This window comes from Zingiber officinale, chromosome 4B (genome assembly GCF_018446385.1).
Source record: "Zingiber officinale cultivar Zhangliang chromosome 4B, Zo_v1.1, whole genome shotgun sequence".
Taxonomy (NCBI): domain Eukaryota; kingdom Viridiplantae; phylum Streptophyta; class Magnoliopsida; order Zingiberales; family Zingiberaceae; genus Zingiber; species Zingiber officinale.
Genome location: NC_055993.1, coordinates 100351978 through 100371442, shown reverse-complemented (window position 1 = coordinate 100371442; position 19465 = coordinate 100351978). Strand labels below are relative to the sequence as shown.

General features: G+C 44.1%; 2 protein-coding genes and 1 pseudogene across 2 annotated transcripts; all 3 read left to right on the top strand.

Annotated features, from left to right (window-relative positions):
- Positions 1–1471: 1471 nt before the first annotated feature.
- On the top strand, positions 1472–4891 carry LOC121975726 (probable LRR receptor-like serine/threonine-protein kinase At3g47570). The gene is made up of 2 exons (XM_042527554.1): positions 1472–4276; positions 4347–4891. Exons 1-2 carry the CDS (start codon positions 1531–1533, stop codon positions 4679–4681), a joined length of 3081 nt encoding a protein of 1026 aa, XP_042383488.1. The 5' UTR covers positions 1472–1530; the 3' UTR covers positions 4682–4891.
- Positions 4892–11250: 6359 nt separating this feature from the next.
- Positions 11251–15076, top strand: LOC121978454. The gene is made up of 4 exons (XM_042530796.1): positions 11251–11401; positions 12336–12572; positions 14547–14740; positions 14804–15076. Exons 1-4 carry the CDS (start codon positions 11251–11253, stop codon positions 15074–15076), a joined length of 855 nt encoding a protein of 284 aa, XP_042386730.1.
- Positions 15077–16397: 1321 nt separating this feature from the next.
- On the top strand, positions 16398–18424 carry LOC121975724 (annotated as a pseudogene).
- The last annotated feature ends 1041 nt before the right edge of the window (positions 18425–19465 follow it).

The window sequence follows — 19465 nt, the reverse complement described above, 5'->3', positions numbered from 1 at the left end:
TATAGAAAATAATTTAAGGATTATTAATAATTTTAGCTTCTTATCTTTCTCAACTAGCATAATCTAATTTTTACTATTTATGTTACTTCTTTTTACCATCTCAATTCTCATCAATTCTTCATTATTCACTTCTCCCGCTTTCTCTCTAATTTTTACTGTAACTTTCTCGTTTTGATCTTTTTTATATCATAATATATTAATCTATCTATTTTGACTCTTCTACATATCGATATAGTCACATTAATTTATCGATTCTCTAAACAAAATCACAATTACATTTATCCACCTTTGCATTCTCGCAACATAACTATTAATAATCTAATTTTTATTTATTTTTAAATTAAAATTTTTATAAAATAAATAATATTAGTATAAAATAATATTATTTAATTATTTGATAGTAAGTATTTACTTTTAAATGATCTTTTACCCTTTTTTTTTAATAATAAGTTATTTTATTTTTTTCAATTTTATTTACTTCTTTACTTTTATTTTTTAAAAAAAAATTATTTACTTCTTTAGTTTTATTTTTTTATTTATTATTTTTTTCATCAATTTTTTTTATTTTTTATCCATATTTTACTTTTAAATTTTTTACAAATAATAACCTCTAAAATCTACTATTAAAAAATACAAAAAAAAATTATAAAAGATCGAACCCTCTATCCCAATATCACTTGTCCCCATGTCCCATTCATCGCTCCAGCCTACCGCCTGTGGCCTCTGGTCGTCGTCCTGATTAAAACTATATCATAAGGGAAGGTCAACGCAGTGAGATCATCATCGGCACGATCAGCACCGAAATTCGATCAAATTTGAGCAGACTTTCCTTCACCATCGATCCGAGTCCCTTCTCAAATTCGGTCGAATTTCGACGTCGATCGTGCTGATGAAGACCCCCCTGGGTTCACCTTTCTCCTAGGATATAGTTCTGATCGAGACGACGACCAAAGGCCATCGATAGTGAGCTGGAAATGATGAATGGGATATGGAGATAGAAAATTAGGGACAGAGGGAGGATCCGATCTCATATTACAAATATAAAAAATAACATAATATTCTTGCCAAGAAAATAATTAATAAAAAATAAAAAAAATGAAATAAGAAAAATGACATAAAGATAAATAATAGAGGGTCGAAAAGCCTGTGTAAATTAAAAAATAAATTAAAGATTATAAATATATAATAAAAAAAATTATAGAAAAGAATAAAATTGATAAAAAAAAATAAAAATTAATAAGATAAAATAAAACGTGGAGGAGAATAGGAAAGGATATAAAGGTAAAAATAAATAAATGGGGTCGGATGGAGAGAGTGTCAGAGGGGTGGAATCAGTTGAAATTTAATTAGAAGAATTACCCACGCAGATGCCAATTTTATCAACCCAGGGTCCCAGGGCGATTTGATGTGTGTTGATGGTTTTTGACTTTCTAAAGATGGCATTTAATGTTCAGGCTTTGACATTACTTGCCGTCGTGGTCTTTCCTTCTGGCCGGTGTCTTCCTCGATCGGACGTTAAACCAGAGGCTAATGTCTCCGCTGGGCGCACTCGCAGCTCTCATCTCCCTCTTGTTCGCGTCGGTCACGACAAAGGCAACGATCTCTCCGCGGCCGGAAGGCGATGGGGAGGCTCTGCTGGCTTTCAAAGAGAAGCTCGATGGAGGAGGCACCGCACTGCCGTCGTGGAACCAAAGCTCCCATTTCTGCACGTGGCAGGGAGTGACATGCGGCCGCAGGCACCCGGAGAGGGTGACGTTCATAAATCTCACCGCTTCCGGGCTCACGGGCCAGATCTCCCCTTCCATCGGCAACCTCTCCTTCCTCCGAAGCATCTTCCTCAACAACAACTCACTACATGGCGGCATCCCTTCCTCCATCGGCCGCCTCCGCCGCTTGCGGCACCTCGTCCTCAAGTTCAACTCCCTCGGGGGGAAGATCCCTTTCGAGTTGTTCAATTGCTCGGAGCTGAGAATAATAAGCCTGGATAGCAATCGATTCGTGGGATCTGTTCCGCCCTGGCTCGGCTCCTTCAAGAGACTTACTGATCTTTATCTCAGCAACAATAGCCTCACAGGAGTCATACCTACATCACTCGCCAATGCCTCATCCCTCGAAGTCCTGGCGATTTACTATAACCACATAGAGGGTGTCATCCCGGAAGGCCTGGACCGACTTGCCCGACTCCAACGTCTATATCTTTCCGCCAACAACCTCACAGGTAGCATCCCTACTTCGCTCTACAATTTGACCTCTCTGCGAACCCTCGCCATGACGATGAACCAATTGTCCGGGGAACTTCCGGCTGACTTCGGAAGCAAGCTCCGCAATCTGCGAAGGCTTTTATTGGGCGGGAATAAGTTCAGCGGACCATGTCCATCTTCCATCACCAACTGCTCCGACCTCGAAACATTGGAACTCGAACACAACAATTTCAGTGGGCGCTTGCCTCCAAACATTGGAAGATTAGCAAACCTCACCTGGTTCAACATTGGCTGGAACCGCTTTGAAGCACAAACCGCTAATGACTGGGATTTCGTAGCTTCATTGACCAATTGTTCCAAATTAGAGAATGTCTACCTCCAATCAAACAACTTCGGTGGGTCACTGCCACCTCTCGTCGCCAATTTATCCGAGAAACTTCGAGAGTTGTACATGTCGGAAAATTTGATCTCAGGTAGCATACCGCCGGCGATCGGAAACCTGGTGGGCTTGGAAACACTCATACTGAGCAATAACCACTTAATCGGCGGCATTCCGGAAGGGATTGGCCGTCTCCGACAGTTGCAGATCCTGGAGTTGGAAGGCAACAGCCTCTCTGGGCACATACCACCTTCTCTCGGTAATCTCACACTACTGTTCTTTCTCTATGCGTCCTTCAACGCATTGCGAGGCACAATTCCAGAAACACTTGGACGCCTGCAACACCTGACGGATTTATCATTGTCCAATAATTTTCTCGACGGTGCCATACCGAAAGAAGTTGTCGATTTACCCTTTCTGTCACACGCCATTGATTTGAGCTCTAATTTACTCATAGGACCGATTCCTTTGGAGGTAGGAAACTTGAGGAATGCAAGAACTTTCTCTGTGTCTAGTAATAGATTGGAAGGCGAGATACCAAGCACAATCGGAGACTGTGAGTCACTGGAGTACTTGACCTTGGACGACAACTTATTACAAGGGACTATACCTTCTTCGCTCGGCAACATAGTCGGACTCAGGGGCCTAAATCTGTCGAAAAATAACTTGTCTGGCGAGATTCCACGGAAATTGAGCTCCATCGAAGGGCTAGAAGAGTTGTATATTTCGCACAATGATTTGTCAGGCGGCATTCCACTGTTCTTTCAAAACTTGAGCTTTTTATATGCAATTGATCTCTCTTTCAACCGCTTGGAGGGTCCAGTTCCGACCAAAGGTGTCTTCCAGAGCATTTTTAACATTTCCATTGCCGGCAACAATGAACTCTGTGGGGGCATTCAAGAACTCCACTTGCCTGCATGCCCCACGCAGCATCTTGAAAGAAAAAAGTCCAAATTGGTTCCGCTTCTGACCGCTGGTTCCAGTCTCTGTTTCGTGTTGTTGATCATCATCTTTGTTCTTATTTACCGGAGGAAGAGCAAAAACTTGCAATCGACACCATTGTCTTCTGGCTTGGATACCCAGTACCCAATGATATCGTATGCTGAGTTGTCGAGATCTACAGCAGGATTCGATGCTACCAATCTAATCGGCAGAGGAAGCTATGGCGCGGTGTACAAAGCGACTCTGGATCGCGAGAACAGAACTGTTGCCGTGAAGGTGTTCGACCTCCAACAATTGGGATCCTCTCAGAGTTTTTTAACGGAATGCGAGGCTTTAAATCGCATCCGCCATCGGAATCTCATCAAGATCATAACCTGCTGCTCAAGCATCGACATGAACGGCGACGACTTCAAGGCCTTAGTCTTCGAATTCATGCCCAACAAGAGCTTAGACAGGTGGCTGCACCCTCAGCTTGAAGAAGATCAGCATCAACATGCAAGAAATCTAAGCCTGACACAGAGGCTGAACATAGGAATCGATGTCGCTGAAGCATTGGATTATCTTCACAACAATTGCAAACCACCAGTGGTCCACTGCGATCTAAAGCCTAGCAACATTCTCCTGGACGAGGAGATGGTGGCTCATGTTGGCGATTTCGGGCTCGCCAAGCTCCTCCCCGAAGGAATGCGGAGGTGCTTGGCTGACAGAAGCAACTCACTTGGATTGAGAGGCACCATTGGCTATGTCCCTCCAGGTGAAACCAAACTACTAATCACTCAATTGCTAAACTTCACGTGATTATCCATTTGCTTTTGGTTTTGCAGAGTACGGAGAAGGCAGTCCTGTTTCCACAAGCGGCGATGTCTACAGTTTCGGAGTGCTCCTAATGGAGCTACTGACAGGGAAGAGCCCTCTGGACGACATGTTTAAGGACGGGCTTACTCTGCCCACACTTGTGGAGACGAGAGGAGCCTTGGAAATTGTCGATCCAGCTTCTCTCCTGCATGAAAATGGAACGAACTCGTCGAATAGTATCGAAGAGTGTTCGATTTCCCTTGCAAGGATCGGTCTCGCATGCACCAAACGCATGCCTGGGGATCGAATTCGCATGTCCGATATCGTTGCTCAGCTGCGGGGCATCAGGAATTTGTTCGTCTGAGATGAAGGAAGAACAAATTGTTCATAATAATATGTGATCGATTGAACTGTGAAAAACAATAGTTTTTTTTTAAGAAATATCACAGTTTGCCGTGGTTATTAATTTTCTTTTTGAAATTGGAGATTTTTATTAGTAAGAGTGTTTATCAGTTGTTAGTAATTAATGGATTCTAAATGCTTGAGCTGTTATTGATTAAATATGGACTGCTATTAATGTTACAGTAGTAGCTTTGCATTGGAACTTCAGCTAAAGTTTCTGACTGGTTCATTCTTATTAATTTGGATTCTGAATCTGTTGATTAAATTTGTTCTTTTATTATATATGGCTTTGCTATGTCGATTTAAAACATATAGAATTATGCCAACTACTAGCTTTGTCAATTAGTAAAGGTCTTTTAGGTTCAAAATCCATCTTCACCAACCAAACGTATGTGCCGAAGGATCCTCTTAGCTATCGTTTCTAAAATAACAGTCTCTTTAAAGCTCAATTGAGAGATGCATTCATGAAGATGACCCTAAATAAGTTCACCTAATATCGACAAAATGATTATGATTTCATATGCATACATACACGCGGAGCTTATATGGCCTAGTGTCAACAGCTCAGGACAAAAAATATAGTTTTCCAACCTTTTATCCACGCGTGGAGAGGTGAGGCTACTGCAGATGCAAAACACAACAGCCATTTCCTATCTTTAGTGCTACGTCTTATACAAATAAATACAAAGGTTTCAAGCAAAATACAGGAAATCCATTCAATACTAATCAATTAATTATAAATTTGATTTAAAATAACTCTGTAAAAACTAGAAAGGACATATAGATATATAAATTTTGGTTGTGCCTTTATTTTATGGGCCAAATAGAGGTCCATAAAATCCCTAAGTAAGTTTATATAGCACAAGGTTGAGTGTGGCACCTACATGGTGGAGTTCCTCAAGTACCTGGACTAGTTCGGGAAGATGTGCGTGGCCGAGTGCACCCACTTCGGCCTCCTCTAACTGCCAGGCTCCTAAGGCTGTCCCACCCATCAAGCCTACGGCTCCTTTGACACTCTCATCTGTTGCCTCCATGCAACATATTATAAGAACATAACAACCCAGGTACAGTGGTAGATTCAGAAATTTAAGTATGGAAAGGCGATTTTTATACGAAACAAGGAGCGATATCCTCTATTTCTACCGGTGGAACTGGATCCGCCCTTACCCAGGAAATAAATGCAGGAAAGGCACGATAACGTACCCTGGCCCCGGGGGGGGGCGCCCTCGGATGGATCAGTGAGCTAGTCGTTGTGTTGATCGAGTCATCGTGTGGCGACATGGGATCTAATGCAGCAAGGGTCCGAAGAGACGGCTCGTAGGCCGGATATGATAGCGGCTCGTAGGTCGGCACACGACACACAGGCCGGATAATACGAATGACTCGCAAGCATAATAATGGTGCGAAGAATGAAACATAACGGCTCGATGGCCGGATCCACATCGGCTCACAGGCCGAACATAATCTTGGCGCGAAGGCCGGAATAAACAAACCTGAGCCCTTCAGATGACGGTTGCTCGGAGGGTGATGACGGCTGCCCGGAGGTGTCGGTGGCTGCGGCAGTGGTTGCCAAAGGTGGAGGCATAGACGGCAACCTCCACTGCCGTCAGGGGCGGAGGGAGGCATCGAGGTCAGAGGATAAGGGAGGAGGGGGTCCCCTCGTCGCCGGCGGATCTCTCCGGCGGCAGTAGCGAAGGATCAAGAAGCTTTGCTTCCACCTCGGATGGTAGCCGCAGGCAGCAAAAGCACCCCTTGGGCGCGAGGCGGCGAAGAAGATCAGTGAAGAGAGGTGCAGCGGCAACCTCAGCAGTGTGCGATCGTGGCCTTCAGCGAGGAAGGAGAAGGGGGGAGCTTGTGAGGACGCCGGCGGCGGAAGAGAAAAGCACAGACTGCCTCCCTCTTGGCGACAACGTTCCTTCAACAGGAGAGATCACGGCGCTGGCGAGACCCCCCTCCTGGAGGTTGCTGGTGGCCACCCCCGAAAAGCACACATCCCCCCTCCCTGTTCTCTGTGTGAATAGTGCTCCTTATAAGCACCCAAGCCCTAAGTGTCCCAAAAGACGAAAATGCCCTCCCTCATCTCCTTATTTCCCTCCATGTCCTCAACTACATCCGGATCACAAACCTCCCCTTCAAGTCTAGTCGAAGGAGGCGTGAGTCCGACTGACTGGACAGTTTATCACCAAAGCTGAATCACTCGCTCTTGACATCAAAGTCAAATCACTGGACCCCTCATATAATGGCACGCGAGCGATCACTATAGTACTGGTGTCACCTGAGATGGTAACGGCGCCTAGCGGATCAAGTCGATAACTGGCCCGATGCCAAGCGAATAACAAGACATCAAACGAGCGGCAAAACAACAGGCGATCGACGAGTGCAAGGATAGTAGACCGAGCGACACGCTGGACAACGAGTAGACCGAGCAGACGAGCGACGCCTAGCACACGACCATGAAGATGTCGAACGGGCGATCGGAAGAATGTTGATCGGGTGGATAGATGTTGGGCGGACGATGCCGAGCGTGCGACCTAGCTCAAGCGTGTGGCCGGACGGACGGTCAAGCGATACCGGTCGGATGACTGCGAGAGTGCTGACCGAGCATCCCACAGAATGTCGAACGAGCGATCGTGAAATGTCAACCCGGTAATCGAGTAGTACTAAATGGGATGATGCCGAGTGGCCGCATCACTCGTGAGTTAATCGGAAGTGTAGCCCGTGAATCGAAGGCGCATAGAGGCGAAAGTCACGAGCCGAACAGGCGCATAGCCTATATTCTGGTTCGAAATCAGTAAAGATACTCTTTGTTCGCGACCATCGGAGATAGCTCGACCCCGATCGGGGGAGATAAGACGCTCTTATAATCTGATCTGTGACCAGCGAGAAGCACTCGACCTCGAACGGGGGAGATAAGAAATACGCTGTGCTGATAAGCTGGCTCGAGGCCAGTGATAATTGCTCGACCTCGACCGGGGGAGATGAAATAGCTGATAAGCTCGGCCCCGATCGGGGAAGAAAGAATATCCGAAGGTGATGACCACTTGACCCCGACCGGGGGGCATAGAATATCCGAAGCTGGTCCGAGACCAGTGACGACCACTCGACCCCGAACGGGGGAGATAGAATATCCGAAGCTGGTCCGAGACCAGTGACGATCACTCGACCCCGAACGGGGAGATAGAATATCCGAAGCTGGTCCGAGACCAGTGACGATCACTCGACCCCGAACGGGGGAGATAAAATATCCGAAGCTGGTCCGAGACCAGTGACGATCACTTGACCCCGAACGGGGGAGATAGAATATCCGAAGCTGGTCCGAGACTAGTGACGAACGCTCGACCCCGAACGGGGGAGATAGAATATCCGAAGTTGGTCCGAGACCAGTGACTAACGCTCGACCTCGAACGGGGGAGATAAAATATCCGAAGCTGGTCCGAGACCAGTGACTACCACTTGACCCCGAACAGGGGAGATAAAATATCCGAAGCTGGTCCGAGACCAGTAACGACCGCTCGACCCCGAACGGGGGAGATAGAATATCCAAAGCTGGTCCGAGACCAGTGACTATCACTCGACCCTGAACGGGGGAGATAGAATATCCGAAGCTGGTCCGAGACCAATGACGACCGCTCGACCCCGAACGGGGGAGATAGAATATCCGAAGCTGGTCCGAGACCAGCGACGACCGCTCGACCCCGAACGGGGGAGATAGAATATCCGAAGCTAGTTCGAGACCAGTGACGATCACTCGACCCCGAACGGGGGAGATAAAATATCTGAAGCTGGTCCGAGACCAGTGACGATCACTCGACCCCGAACGGGGGATATAGATGCTCTGATAAGCCGATCCGAGACTAGTAATAATCGCTCAACCCCGAACAGGGGAGATGAAATAACTGATAAGCTGGTCCGTGAAGACGGGGGTTTAATGTCGCCGCTCGACGGTCTTCAAGCCGGGGTTTTTATAGTCGCCGGTTCGACTATAGAGTTTAACGTCGCCGCTCAACGGTCTTCAAGCCGGGGTTTTTATAGTCGCCGGTTCGACTCTAGAGTTTAACGTTGCCGCTCGACGGTCTTCAAGCCGGGGTTTTTATAGTCGCCGGTTCGACTCTAGGGTTTAACGTCGGAGCTCGACGGTCTTCAAGCCAAGGTTTTTATAGTCGCCGGTTCGACTCTAGAGTTTAACGTCGCCGCTCGACGGTCTTCAAGCCAGGGTTTTTATAGTCGTCGATTCGACTCTAGAGTTTAACGTCGCCGCTCAACGGTCTTCAAGCCGGAGTTTTTATAGTCGTCGGTTCGACTCTAGGATTTAACGTCGGAGCTCGACGGTCTTCAAGCCGGGGTTTTTATAGTCGCCGGTTCGACTCTAGAGTTTAACGTCGCCGCTCGACGGTCTTCAAGCCGGGGGGTTTATAGTCGCCGGTCCGACTCTACAGTTTAACGTCATCGCTCGACAGTCTTCAAGCCGGGGTTTTTATAGTCGCCGGTTCGACTCTAGAGTTTAACGTCGCCGTTTGACCGCCGGTTCGACTCTAGGTTTTAACGTCGGAGCTCGACGGTCTTCAAGCCGGGGTTTTTATAGTCGCCAGTTCGACTCTAGAGTTTAACGTCACCGCTCGACGGTCTTCAAGCCGGGGTTTTTATAGTCGTCGGTCCGACTCTAGAGTTTAACGTCGCCGCTCGATGGTCTTCAAGCCGGGGTTTTTATAATCGCCGGTTCGACTCTAGAGTTTAACGTCGCCGCTCGACGGTCTTCAAGCCAGGGTTTTTATAGTCGCCGGTTCGACTTTAGGGTTTAACGTCGGAGCTCGACGGTCTTCAAGCCGGGGTTTTTATAGTCGCCGGTTCGACTCTAGAGTTTAACGACGCCGCTTGACGGTCTTCAAGCCGGGGTTTTTATAGTTGCCGGTTCGACTCTAAGGTTTAACGTCGGAGCTCGACGGTCTTCTAATAAAACTCAAACCCGGCCGACTGGCACGGGGTCTTCGTCATCGAGCCGATAACTAGGATAATATACGCCCGGCCTACTGGATCGGGGTCTTCGTCATCGAACCGATGGCTCGGATAATATACGCTCGGCCGATCGGCTTGGGGTCTTCAACATCGAGCCGATGGCTCGGATAATATACGCTCGGCCGATCGGCACGGGGTCTTCGTCATCGAGCCGATGGCTCGGATAATATACGCCCGGCCGACCGGCACGGGGTCTTCATCATCGAGCCGATGGCTCGGATAATATACGCTCGGCCGATCGACACGGGGTCTTCGTCATCGAGCCGATGGCTCAGATAATATACACTCGGTCGATCGACACGGGGTCTTCGTCATCGAGCCGATGGCTCAGATAATATACGTCCGGCCGATCGGCATGGGATCTTTGTCATCGAGCCGATGCCTCGAATAATATACGCCCGACCGATCGGCTCGGGGTCTTCGACATCGAGTCGATGGTTCGGATAATATACGCCCGGCCGATCAGCTCGGGGTCTTCGACATCGAGCCGATGGCTCGTATATGATGGAAACCCGGCCGATCGGCATGGGAGTCCTCACTCGAGAAACCATGCTAAATTCTATGACCGAAAGATAATGTAACTGAAAAACTGACTTGCAGACCAGCAAAGGATCTAACCCAATTTCTCGACTCCCGAATACCCGTGGAGTGAGAAGGATATGATATACTCGTCGAAACTCATCTAGGCCACGAGGATGGAGGAATTTTCCGGGTCGTCCGTCTTCACGTTCCAGACCAGGTGCGTTCCCACAGACGGCGCCAATTTGATCATGTCGGGAAGCTGAGAAGACGGACCTGCCGGTGTGACGTGTCTGTGTTGACTGAGTCGTCAAAAGTCTCCAGTCAACAATCCCTGCATCCAGCGACCGGGTCGCCCCGATCTCTGGTACCTCGGTGCTCGAGGCGAATTCCACAAGTATATAAGCAGCTGAATACTAATAACAGAATAGTGAAATAAATGTAGGAAAGGCACGATAATGTACCCTTGCCCCGGGGGGCGCCCTTGGATGGATCGGTGAGCTGGTCGTGGTGCTGATCGAGTCATCGTGTGGCGACATGGGATCTAATGCAGTAACGGTCCGAAGAGACGGCTCGTAGGCCGGATATGATAGCGGTTCGTAGGTCGGCACACGACACACAGGCCGGATAATACGAATGACTCGCAAGCATAATAATGGTGCGAAGAATGAAACATAACGGCTCGATGGCCGGATCCACATCGGCTCACAGGCCGAACATAATCTTGGCGCGACCTCCACTGCCGTCAGGGGCGGAGGGAGGCATCGAGGTCGGAGGATAAGGGAGGAGGGGGTCCCCTCGTCGTCGGCGGATCTCTCCGGCGGCAGTAGCGAAGGATCAAGAAGCTTTGCTTCCACCTCGGATGGTAGCCACAGGCAGCAAAAGCACCCCTTGGGCGCGAGGCGGTGAAGAAGATCAGTGAAGAGAGGTGCAACGGCAACCTCGGCAGTGTGTGATCGTGGCCTTCAGCGACGAAGGAGAAGTGGGGAGCTAGTGAGGATGCCGGCGGCGGAAGAGAAAAGCACAGATTGCCTCCCTCTTGGCGACAACGTTCCTTCAACAGGAGAGATCACGGCGCCGGCGAGACCCCCCTCCAGGAGGTTGCTGGTGGCCGCCCACGAAAAGCACGCATCCCCCCTCCCTGTTCTCTGTGTGAATAGTGCTCCTTATAAGCACCCAAGCCCTAAGTGTCCCAAAAGATGAAAATGCCCTCCCTCATCTCCTTATTTCCCTCCATGTCCTCAACTACATCCGGATCACAGGGTTTACATGATAATCCTTATGAGCTCCTCAAGGAGACATCATCAGCCTAAATAATTAGGACACAGATTCCTTCTATAATCAACAACACACCATATAAACAGTATTATTTCCCAACTCATCGGGCCTATTGATTTAACGAATAAACCTCACCTATTGATAAGTTAAAGAAATAAATACTAAGTATACGTGCTTGTTATTATATAGGGATTAAGAGGACCACATCCATAATAACAGAGGATCTGTTCTTTTATGTAGTCAGTACAAATCGAAGAACCTCAAACGGTCCTGCTCAATTTACACATAGTGTACTAGAGTAATTTTATAGTTAAGACAGATAATACCAAATTACACTACAACCGTTCCAATGGTTTGCCCAAATCCATCTTGGTTGTGAGCTACTATTTATAATTTATAAGGAACTGATAACATGGTCTTCTATATGGCACCACACATCATGTTATCTACAATATAAATTAAATGGACAACTGCATTAACATATATATAAATATAAAATGCAAACATTTGACCAAAGTGATTCTTATTTCAAAATATTTCAAAACAAATGTTCATACAAAAGCTAAGCTTATAGTATATATCCCAACAAGTGACACTACCTCATTGAATTTGAAAAAAGAAATATCAAGTGTTCTTGTTCATCATGATCTACAAGTTTAAGAAAATCAGAGGCCAAGGATATGATAGTGCTAGCAATATGCGTGGCGCGTGGAATGGACTCCAGACATTATTTCTCAGAGATTGTCTTTATGCATACTATGCCCACTGTTTTGCTCATTGACTACAATTAACATTGATTTCTGCAGCTAAGGATGTCAGTATTATTTGCGAATTCTTTTCTCATTTGGACAATATTGTCGATATTGTTACTTCTTCTACTAAGTGCATTGCTGAGTTACATACTGCACAAAGAAATGAAATTGAACATATATTGGCAATTGGAGAACGTGATTATGGAAGTGGAGCCAATCAGATTGGTAATTTGCAGCGAGCAGGAGCTACTTGTTGGAGTTCTCACTATGACTCAGTAAAAAGCTTGATAGGTATGTACACTGCAACTTACAAAGTTTTTGAAGTTCTTAGTTGTTGGTGCAGTTAGCACTAACAGTCTAACCCAGGTTTTGATGAATGACAAAATAGGTTAAGTTAGTTTTGCTGTTGATCTAACACTCTGATCGAGTGTGCAGGAGAAGCCCAGACAAGTCGACGGGCTGACCGGATGTCTGACACGAAGCCCAGCTAGGTCGACGGGCTGACCGGATAGCTGACACGAAGTCCAAACGGGTCGACGGGCTGACCGGACGTTTGGCACGAAGTCCAGCTAGGTCGACGGGCTGACCGGATAGCTGGCGAGAAGTCTAGATGGGTCGAAGGACTGACCGGCCGTCTGGCAGGTCACTAAAGGTAATTCACTGGAGGGGAGTGACTATGATGACGCGTTCCCAGGAAGGGAACTTAGGCGCCGATCCGACTTAGAACCATTTCAGAACTCTAAGTCGAGATCGTGACTAAATTCCGGTCTCGGAAAGATGGAATCTAAGTCATACTCTTTCTATTGAATTATAAACTGTGCTAATAATCTGTTTTGCAGGATATATGAGTGCCTCGGACTAACGTTTTTTTTTTGCAGGAAGGAATATGCTGAAAAACATGGTCCGGGCGCCCGGGAGGTACCCAGGCACCCGGAGGTCCGGGCGCCCGAGAGGTACCCAAGCGCCCGGAGGCGAACTTTTATCCCCAACGTCACTGAGGCATGTGGAGCTCACTGGTTGGCTTAGCTATGTCACCACCAGGGCGCCCTGAAGGTTCCAGGTAGGGATGTAAATGAATCGAATCGAGCCGAATATGCGGAAAAATTTAAGGCTCGAATTCGGTATATTCGAGTTCGAGCTCGATTCGAAGCTCAAAAAATTTAAAATGTTTGGTTCGAGTTCGGTTCGAATTAGGGTTCAGGTTCGAATTCGGCTCGAAATATTCGAACATGTTCGCGAACTATTCGAATTATTACTCGAAAATAGGTTCGAAAGGCTCGAAATTTATTTGTTTAATATATATTTAACTTATATTAATAAATATTAAGGCTCGTGAGCGGCTCGCGAGCGGCTCGAACAATATAATTTGGGCTCGAGTTCGGCTCGAAAAAAAGTTCGAACATGTTCGAGTTCGGCTCGAATTCGATAAATTCGAATACGAATCGAATATTTTTCGAGCCGGCTCGAAAAACTCGCGAGCCGGCTCGATTCGTTTGCAGCCCTAGTTCCAGGTGCCTCGAACCTCCTATATAAGGAGGGTCAAGGCTGAAGCTCAAAACACAACTCACGATCAGATCTTCAGTGCTCCTGCGACGCTGCCAAAAGCTGACCGACAAGTTTTATTTCTTCTTGTCTTAGTTCTCATAATTGTCGGTATTTTCTTTACTAATAATTCCTGTAATTTCATTATAACTCTGATTTTAAATTATTAGTAATTGCCCACCGAAAGCACCCTTGTATACTAACCGAAATTATTAGTAATTGCCCACCAAGTAAAAGAACTTGTGTTAGCCTTGCTCTTCCTTTCCTTACTCTTTTTTCGTTGCTTAACTCTTTACGAAGATTTTTTATTTTCGATATTCACCCCCCCCCCCCTCTATCGATTCTTTACGATCCAACATTACTATTCTCCAAATGGAAGAGCTAAGGCTGAAGTTCGGGGAATTTACAGAAACATGGCAAGCTTTGAATTTGTGTTCATTTTGCATTTTATGAATAAAATTATGAGAACAACAGATACTCTTTGTCAAATTCTTCAAAGAAAATCTCAAAACATGTTGACTGCTATTACATTTGTCTCTACTACCAAAATCATCCTTCAAGAACTTAGAGAATGCAGGTGGGAAGAATTTCTTCATGAAGTGAAAGTTTTTTGTTTGAAAAATGATATTGATGTGTCTGACCTTGATTGCCTATATAAGATCGGTCGTTCTCGTCAGCAAACTACAATTGAGCATCATTATCACTCTGATATTTTTAATGTAGTAATAGATTTCATCTTGATGGAGTTAAATACTCGGTTCAATGAGTCATCAGTGGAACTTCTTTCTGTTAGTACAGCTTTAGATCCGAAAAATTCATTTGATTCAATTAACAGTGATGATATTTGCAAACTTGCAAAGAAGTTTTATCCTGAAGATTTCACAAATCAAGACATCGTTGCTTTGGAATATGAATTGGTACATTATAAACTTGATGTAATGCAAAATTTGAAGGTTTCTACACTTGTTGAGTTGTGTTAGCAATTGACTGAGAGTGGGCGGTCAAAGGTTTACATTATGTTAACTAAATTGATTCATCTCGTTTTGACATTACCTGTTTCTACCGCCACTACTGAGCGAGCCTTTTCAGCAATGAAGCATGTGCAGACGACACTTCATAATAAAATGGAGGATGATTTTCTTGAAGATTATTTGACACTCTATATTGAACGAGATTTAGCTAAAAATATAGATGTAGATTCTGTTATAGATGAATTTTATGTTTCAAAATCTCGTAGGGCACAACTTTGTTGAACAATATAATATAATAACTTTTTTTTTGTTATATATCTATATAATTTATTATATATTTTTAATAATAATATATAATTTATTACATTAAGTTTAAGCTCCTCCCAATTCTAATTCCTGGCAGGCGCTTGTATTAATTTCTCCATTTCACATCTTTTGCAATAATCTTCTTTGTCCTATGTCTATCGGACGACGGTGTGTAGTGACTTGTGTCATTTTTTCTTTTTAACGGAGGAAACTATAGCCGTGGGCCCGTCGAATTAGTTCGCCCCGTCAAATAATTTAAACGGATTGGGTTGAAATTTTATCAACCTAAGTCCACCGTGGGCTGACCCGCCTAGGCCTGCGACCTGCGCGGGTCGGCCCGCAATGAGCTTGGGTTGATCCGTGGATTGAGAAACACATATAATCTAAGTTTCATGTCAATTTATTATTTTCTTTATTATAATTTTGAAATATAAATAGTACTTTTCATCCAACATAAGTACTAAGTACTAAGTACTAATTTATGTCTATTTATATTTAAAATATATGTTTATGTATATATTTGATTGATAAAATCTTTCCAAAATAAAATATTGAAGATATGAAATAATTTTTTAATTTTTTTAAAAAATTTTGATTGGTCAACGGGTTGGCCCGTCAAATCCGTAATACGCCTTAGATTGAGTTGGGTTGAAAATTTTCTAATCCGTTAAGTAGATAGATCGATCCACCCCACCCTACTAAATAATCATTCCATCACGGATCGATCCGTTTCGTTACGGATTGACCCGTATGACAACTCTAACAGCCTGTTTGGAATGATATGGAATTCAATTCCTTTTAGAATTGGAATTGAATTCCATGCTTTGGAATGATTTTTTAGCTAAGAATTGATATGGAATTCAATTCCAATTCCATCAAACAAGGCAAAAGTAAATCACACCTCTTTATGTGTGATTTAGATAGGGAATTCAATTCTCCATATTATGTCCATTGTGTCCTCATTCTCTCTTCTTTGTAATAAAAGAAAAGAAAAAAGAGAGAAGGATAAAATGATAAAATATAAGAATTTCATAACTTAAGTTATAATTTATTTCAAACATATGAATTGAATTCAAATTTTTTTATGAAATTTAATTCATAATAAAATTGAATTCAATTTAATGACTTAAGTTGTCTTCAATAAAAAAAAATAAAAAAAAAGCTCCGATATGCTGAATAAAAAGAGGTAGTTTTTTTTGTTCCTTTCGCAGTCTGGTACCAGTCTACCTGTCGGAAATGGCCCCGCGCGCTTGCGTGGCATGCGCAACATAGGGTTTCAGCTCATGATAGGATCCTCTGCGCCAACCTCATCAACTACGGCACCTCGAAGATAAAGGGCGGGTCGGGGTGGCGTATCAGCCTCGTTCCCGCCGCCGCCCCAGCCGCCGTCATCTCCATTGGCTCTCTCTTCCTGCCCGACACGCCCAACTCCCTCATCGAGCGCGGCTTTTCCGAGCAAGCAAAGCAGATGCTCCGGCGCATCCGCGGCACAGACGACCTCTTCGAGGAGTACGGCGACCTCGTGGCGGCCAGCGAGGAGTCGAAGCTAGTCAAGCATCCTTGGGCTAACATCATCCAGAGGAAATATCGCCTGCAGCTCATTATGGTCATTCTCATCCCCTTCTTCCAACAGCTGACCGGTATCAATGTGATAATGTTCTACGCCGCGGTACTTTTCAAGACGATGGCTTTCGGCGACGATTCTTCTCTCATGTCCGCCGTGATTACTGGGATTGTAAACTTGTTTACCACCTTCGTTTCCTTCTTCAGCCGAAGGAAGCTCCTCTTGGAGGGTGGACTTCAAATGTTCATTAGTCAGGTATAACTATAAAGTTGTGGCTTTTTTATTCTCTAATCAGCCTAAATGTGCCTCATTCCTAATCTATCAAGCTTTTTTTTTTTTCTCTGTCAAGATAATTTACATTGCTCATTTTGGTTGCAGATTGTTATAGGAATTTTAATGGCAATCAAGCTGGAACTACTGGAGAGGGGCACTTTTCAAAGACCTACTCAACTTTACTGGTCATCTTTATTTGCATCTACGTTTTGGGGTTCGCTTGGTCTTGGGGTCCTCTTGGATGGTTGGTTCCTAGTGAGATATTTCCACTTGAGATCAGATCTCCCGGGCAGAGTATCAGTGCTTCTGTCAACATGTTGTTCACCTTTATCATTGCTCAAGCCTTCCTCGCTTTTCTCTGCCATTTCAAATTCGCTCTCTTCTACTTCTGTGGATGGGTTGTCATCATGGCCACCTTCATTGCCCTTTTCCTTCCCGAGACCAAAAATGTGCCCATTGAAGAGATGATCCTCGTCTGGAAGAGCCACTGGTTTTGGAGCAGATTCATTTCAGACGATGACATTCGTGTAGGCAATGCAGAGGGAAATCCGTGATATCTACCATTCGAAGGATCAATCGTCCATTAAGGTACTTGACTCTCCTTGTACCGGTGGAAATTTCTCTCTGAACTAAAACAAACTTGTCTGTGATAGGTAGCTACTTTTAGTCAAGGATGGGTAGTGTTGTCCTTCATCTTCTTATGAATGATATGCATATATCAATGATGTTGTAGTTTTTTGGAGATTCAATACAACTATTCTCTTCTCCAATGATATCATACATTGTTGATCATGTTTGAGTTTCTTATCAACGATTCCTGTTGTAATCTTCAATTCAGAAAAAACCAAAAATTTCAGGATGCTATGTCACCTATCTTCACTTTATTTTCCAGAATTCTCGAGATATACTTCTCAAAAATTCTGGCAATCAACATGCTTAACAACCTTATCATATTGAAATGGCCGAAGTTGATAATATTGGCCAATACTGAGTCAATGGCTTCACCAATTTTTCTCACATTAGCACTTGTGCTGTGTTTTACAAACCAAGATAATGTAGTTAAATTGATCAACCATAATTTAATTGTTTTAATCGACAAATACTCATTTATAGTATTGCAACTCGACTACAACTCCCCTGTTTCCTATATAGTCATTAAAAGTTTAGATTGGATGAGTTGTCCTTCACGCATCCCCAATGAGAAAAATGGAAGGGGAAATTGCATTGCAGTTGATTGTTCAATTAAGTAGTTTGTTTGGCTTGTGCTCCCAAGGATATGATTGTAGTTAATACGATTGCTGTGGACATGGTTTGGATAAATTGTGGAAAAATTCTTTCAAGTGTGTGAGCTGTAGAGTTTTAATCCTGAGTCAAATTGTTTAAAGTTCAACACCTGCGGCTCCTGCTCAATCTTACTTATGGTGAAGGTTTATGATATCAGCTCAAACTTAGGGGCCGTTTGATTTAGGGTAATAGGAGTGGAGAATGAGAATGGGAATCATTGATTCCCATTGTTAATGTTTGGATTATAGGAATAGGAATACAAATAAGGGAATGAATCCTTGAAATTTGGTAATGACTCATTCCCATGTACCTCCCCTTCAATGAGCCATTACCCTATTTTCATCAATCAAAATACTCCCTTATTCCAAAAATACCCTTGACTTAAAACTAAAATTTTCTCCATTAATATCAAATATCAAAATATATTTATTTATTTTTTTTTTCATATCACTTATCTCTCCTTATTCTCTCTCATTATATTTTCTCTCTCATCATAGTTTCTCTCTCATCATTTTATCACACACTTTCTCTCTCCTTAATCTCTACTATCATACTCTCTTTCCTCTTTTTTTTCTCATTACACTTTCTCTTTCATCATACTTTCTCTCTCCTCAATTTATTTCATCGCACTGTCTTCCTTCTTTTGTTCCTCATCACACTTTCTCTCTCCTCAATCTCTCCCATCACACTCTCTTTTCTCTTTTTTCTCATCACCCTTTCTCTCTCATCATACTTTCTCTCTCCTCAATCTCTCTTATCACACTTCCTCCTTTTTTCCTCAACACACTTTCTCTCTCATCACACTTTCTCTCTCCTCAATCTCTCTTATAACACTTACTCCTTTTTTCCTCAACACATTTTCTCTCTCATCATACTTTCTCTCTCCTCAATCTCTCCTATCATATTCACTGTTCTTTTTTCTCTCACCATACTTTCTCTCTCCTCAATCTCTCTCATCACACTCTCTCTCCTCATTTTTTCTCACTATATTTTCTCTCTCTTCATCCTCTCCTATCATACTTTCTCTCACATCATATTTTCTCTCATCATGCTCTCTCCAATTACACTCTTTTTTTTTCATTTTCTCTCATCACACTTTCTCTCTCTTCATTCTTTCTTATCACACTTTCTCTCTCATAATACTTTCTCTCTCATAATTCTCTTTTATCATATTTTTCTCTCACATTCATCTTTCTCTCACATCTAATTTTTTCTCTTATTTTCCTTTAAGGGTAAAAAAGGAA

Bases quoted from the DNA above. Each gene is read 5' to 3' on its own strand.
- LOC121975726 (XM_042527554.1), top strand. From the start codon at position 1,531: ATGTCTCCGCTGGGCGCACTCGCAGCTCTCATCTCCCTCTTGTTCGCG. The intron at 4,277-4,346 runs GTGAAACCAAAC...TTGGTTTTGCAG, and splicing joins CATTGGCTATGTCCCTCCAG to AGTACGGAGAAGGCAGTCCT.
- LOC121978454 (XM_042530796.1), top strand. From the start codon at position 11,251: ATGCCGGCGGCGGAAGAGAAAAGCACAGATTGCCTCCCTCTTGGCGAC. The intron at 11,402-12,335 runs GTGTGAATAGTG...TGATTTCTGCAG, and splicing joins ATCCCCCCTCCCTGTTCTCT to CTAAGGATGTCAGTATTATT. The intron at 14,741-14,803 runs GTACATTATAAA...GAGTTGTGTTAG, and splicing joins TTGCTTTGGAATATGAATTG to CAATTGACTGAGAGTGGGCG.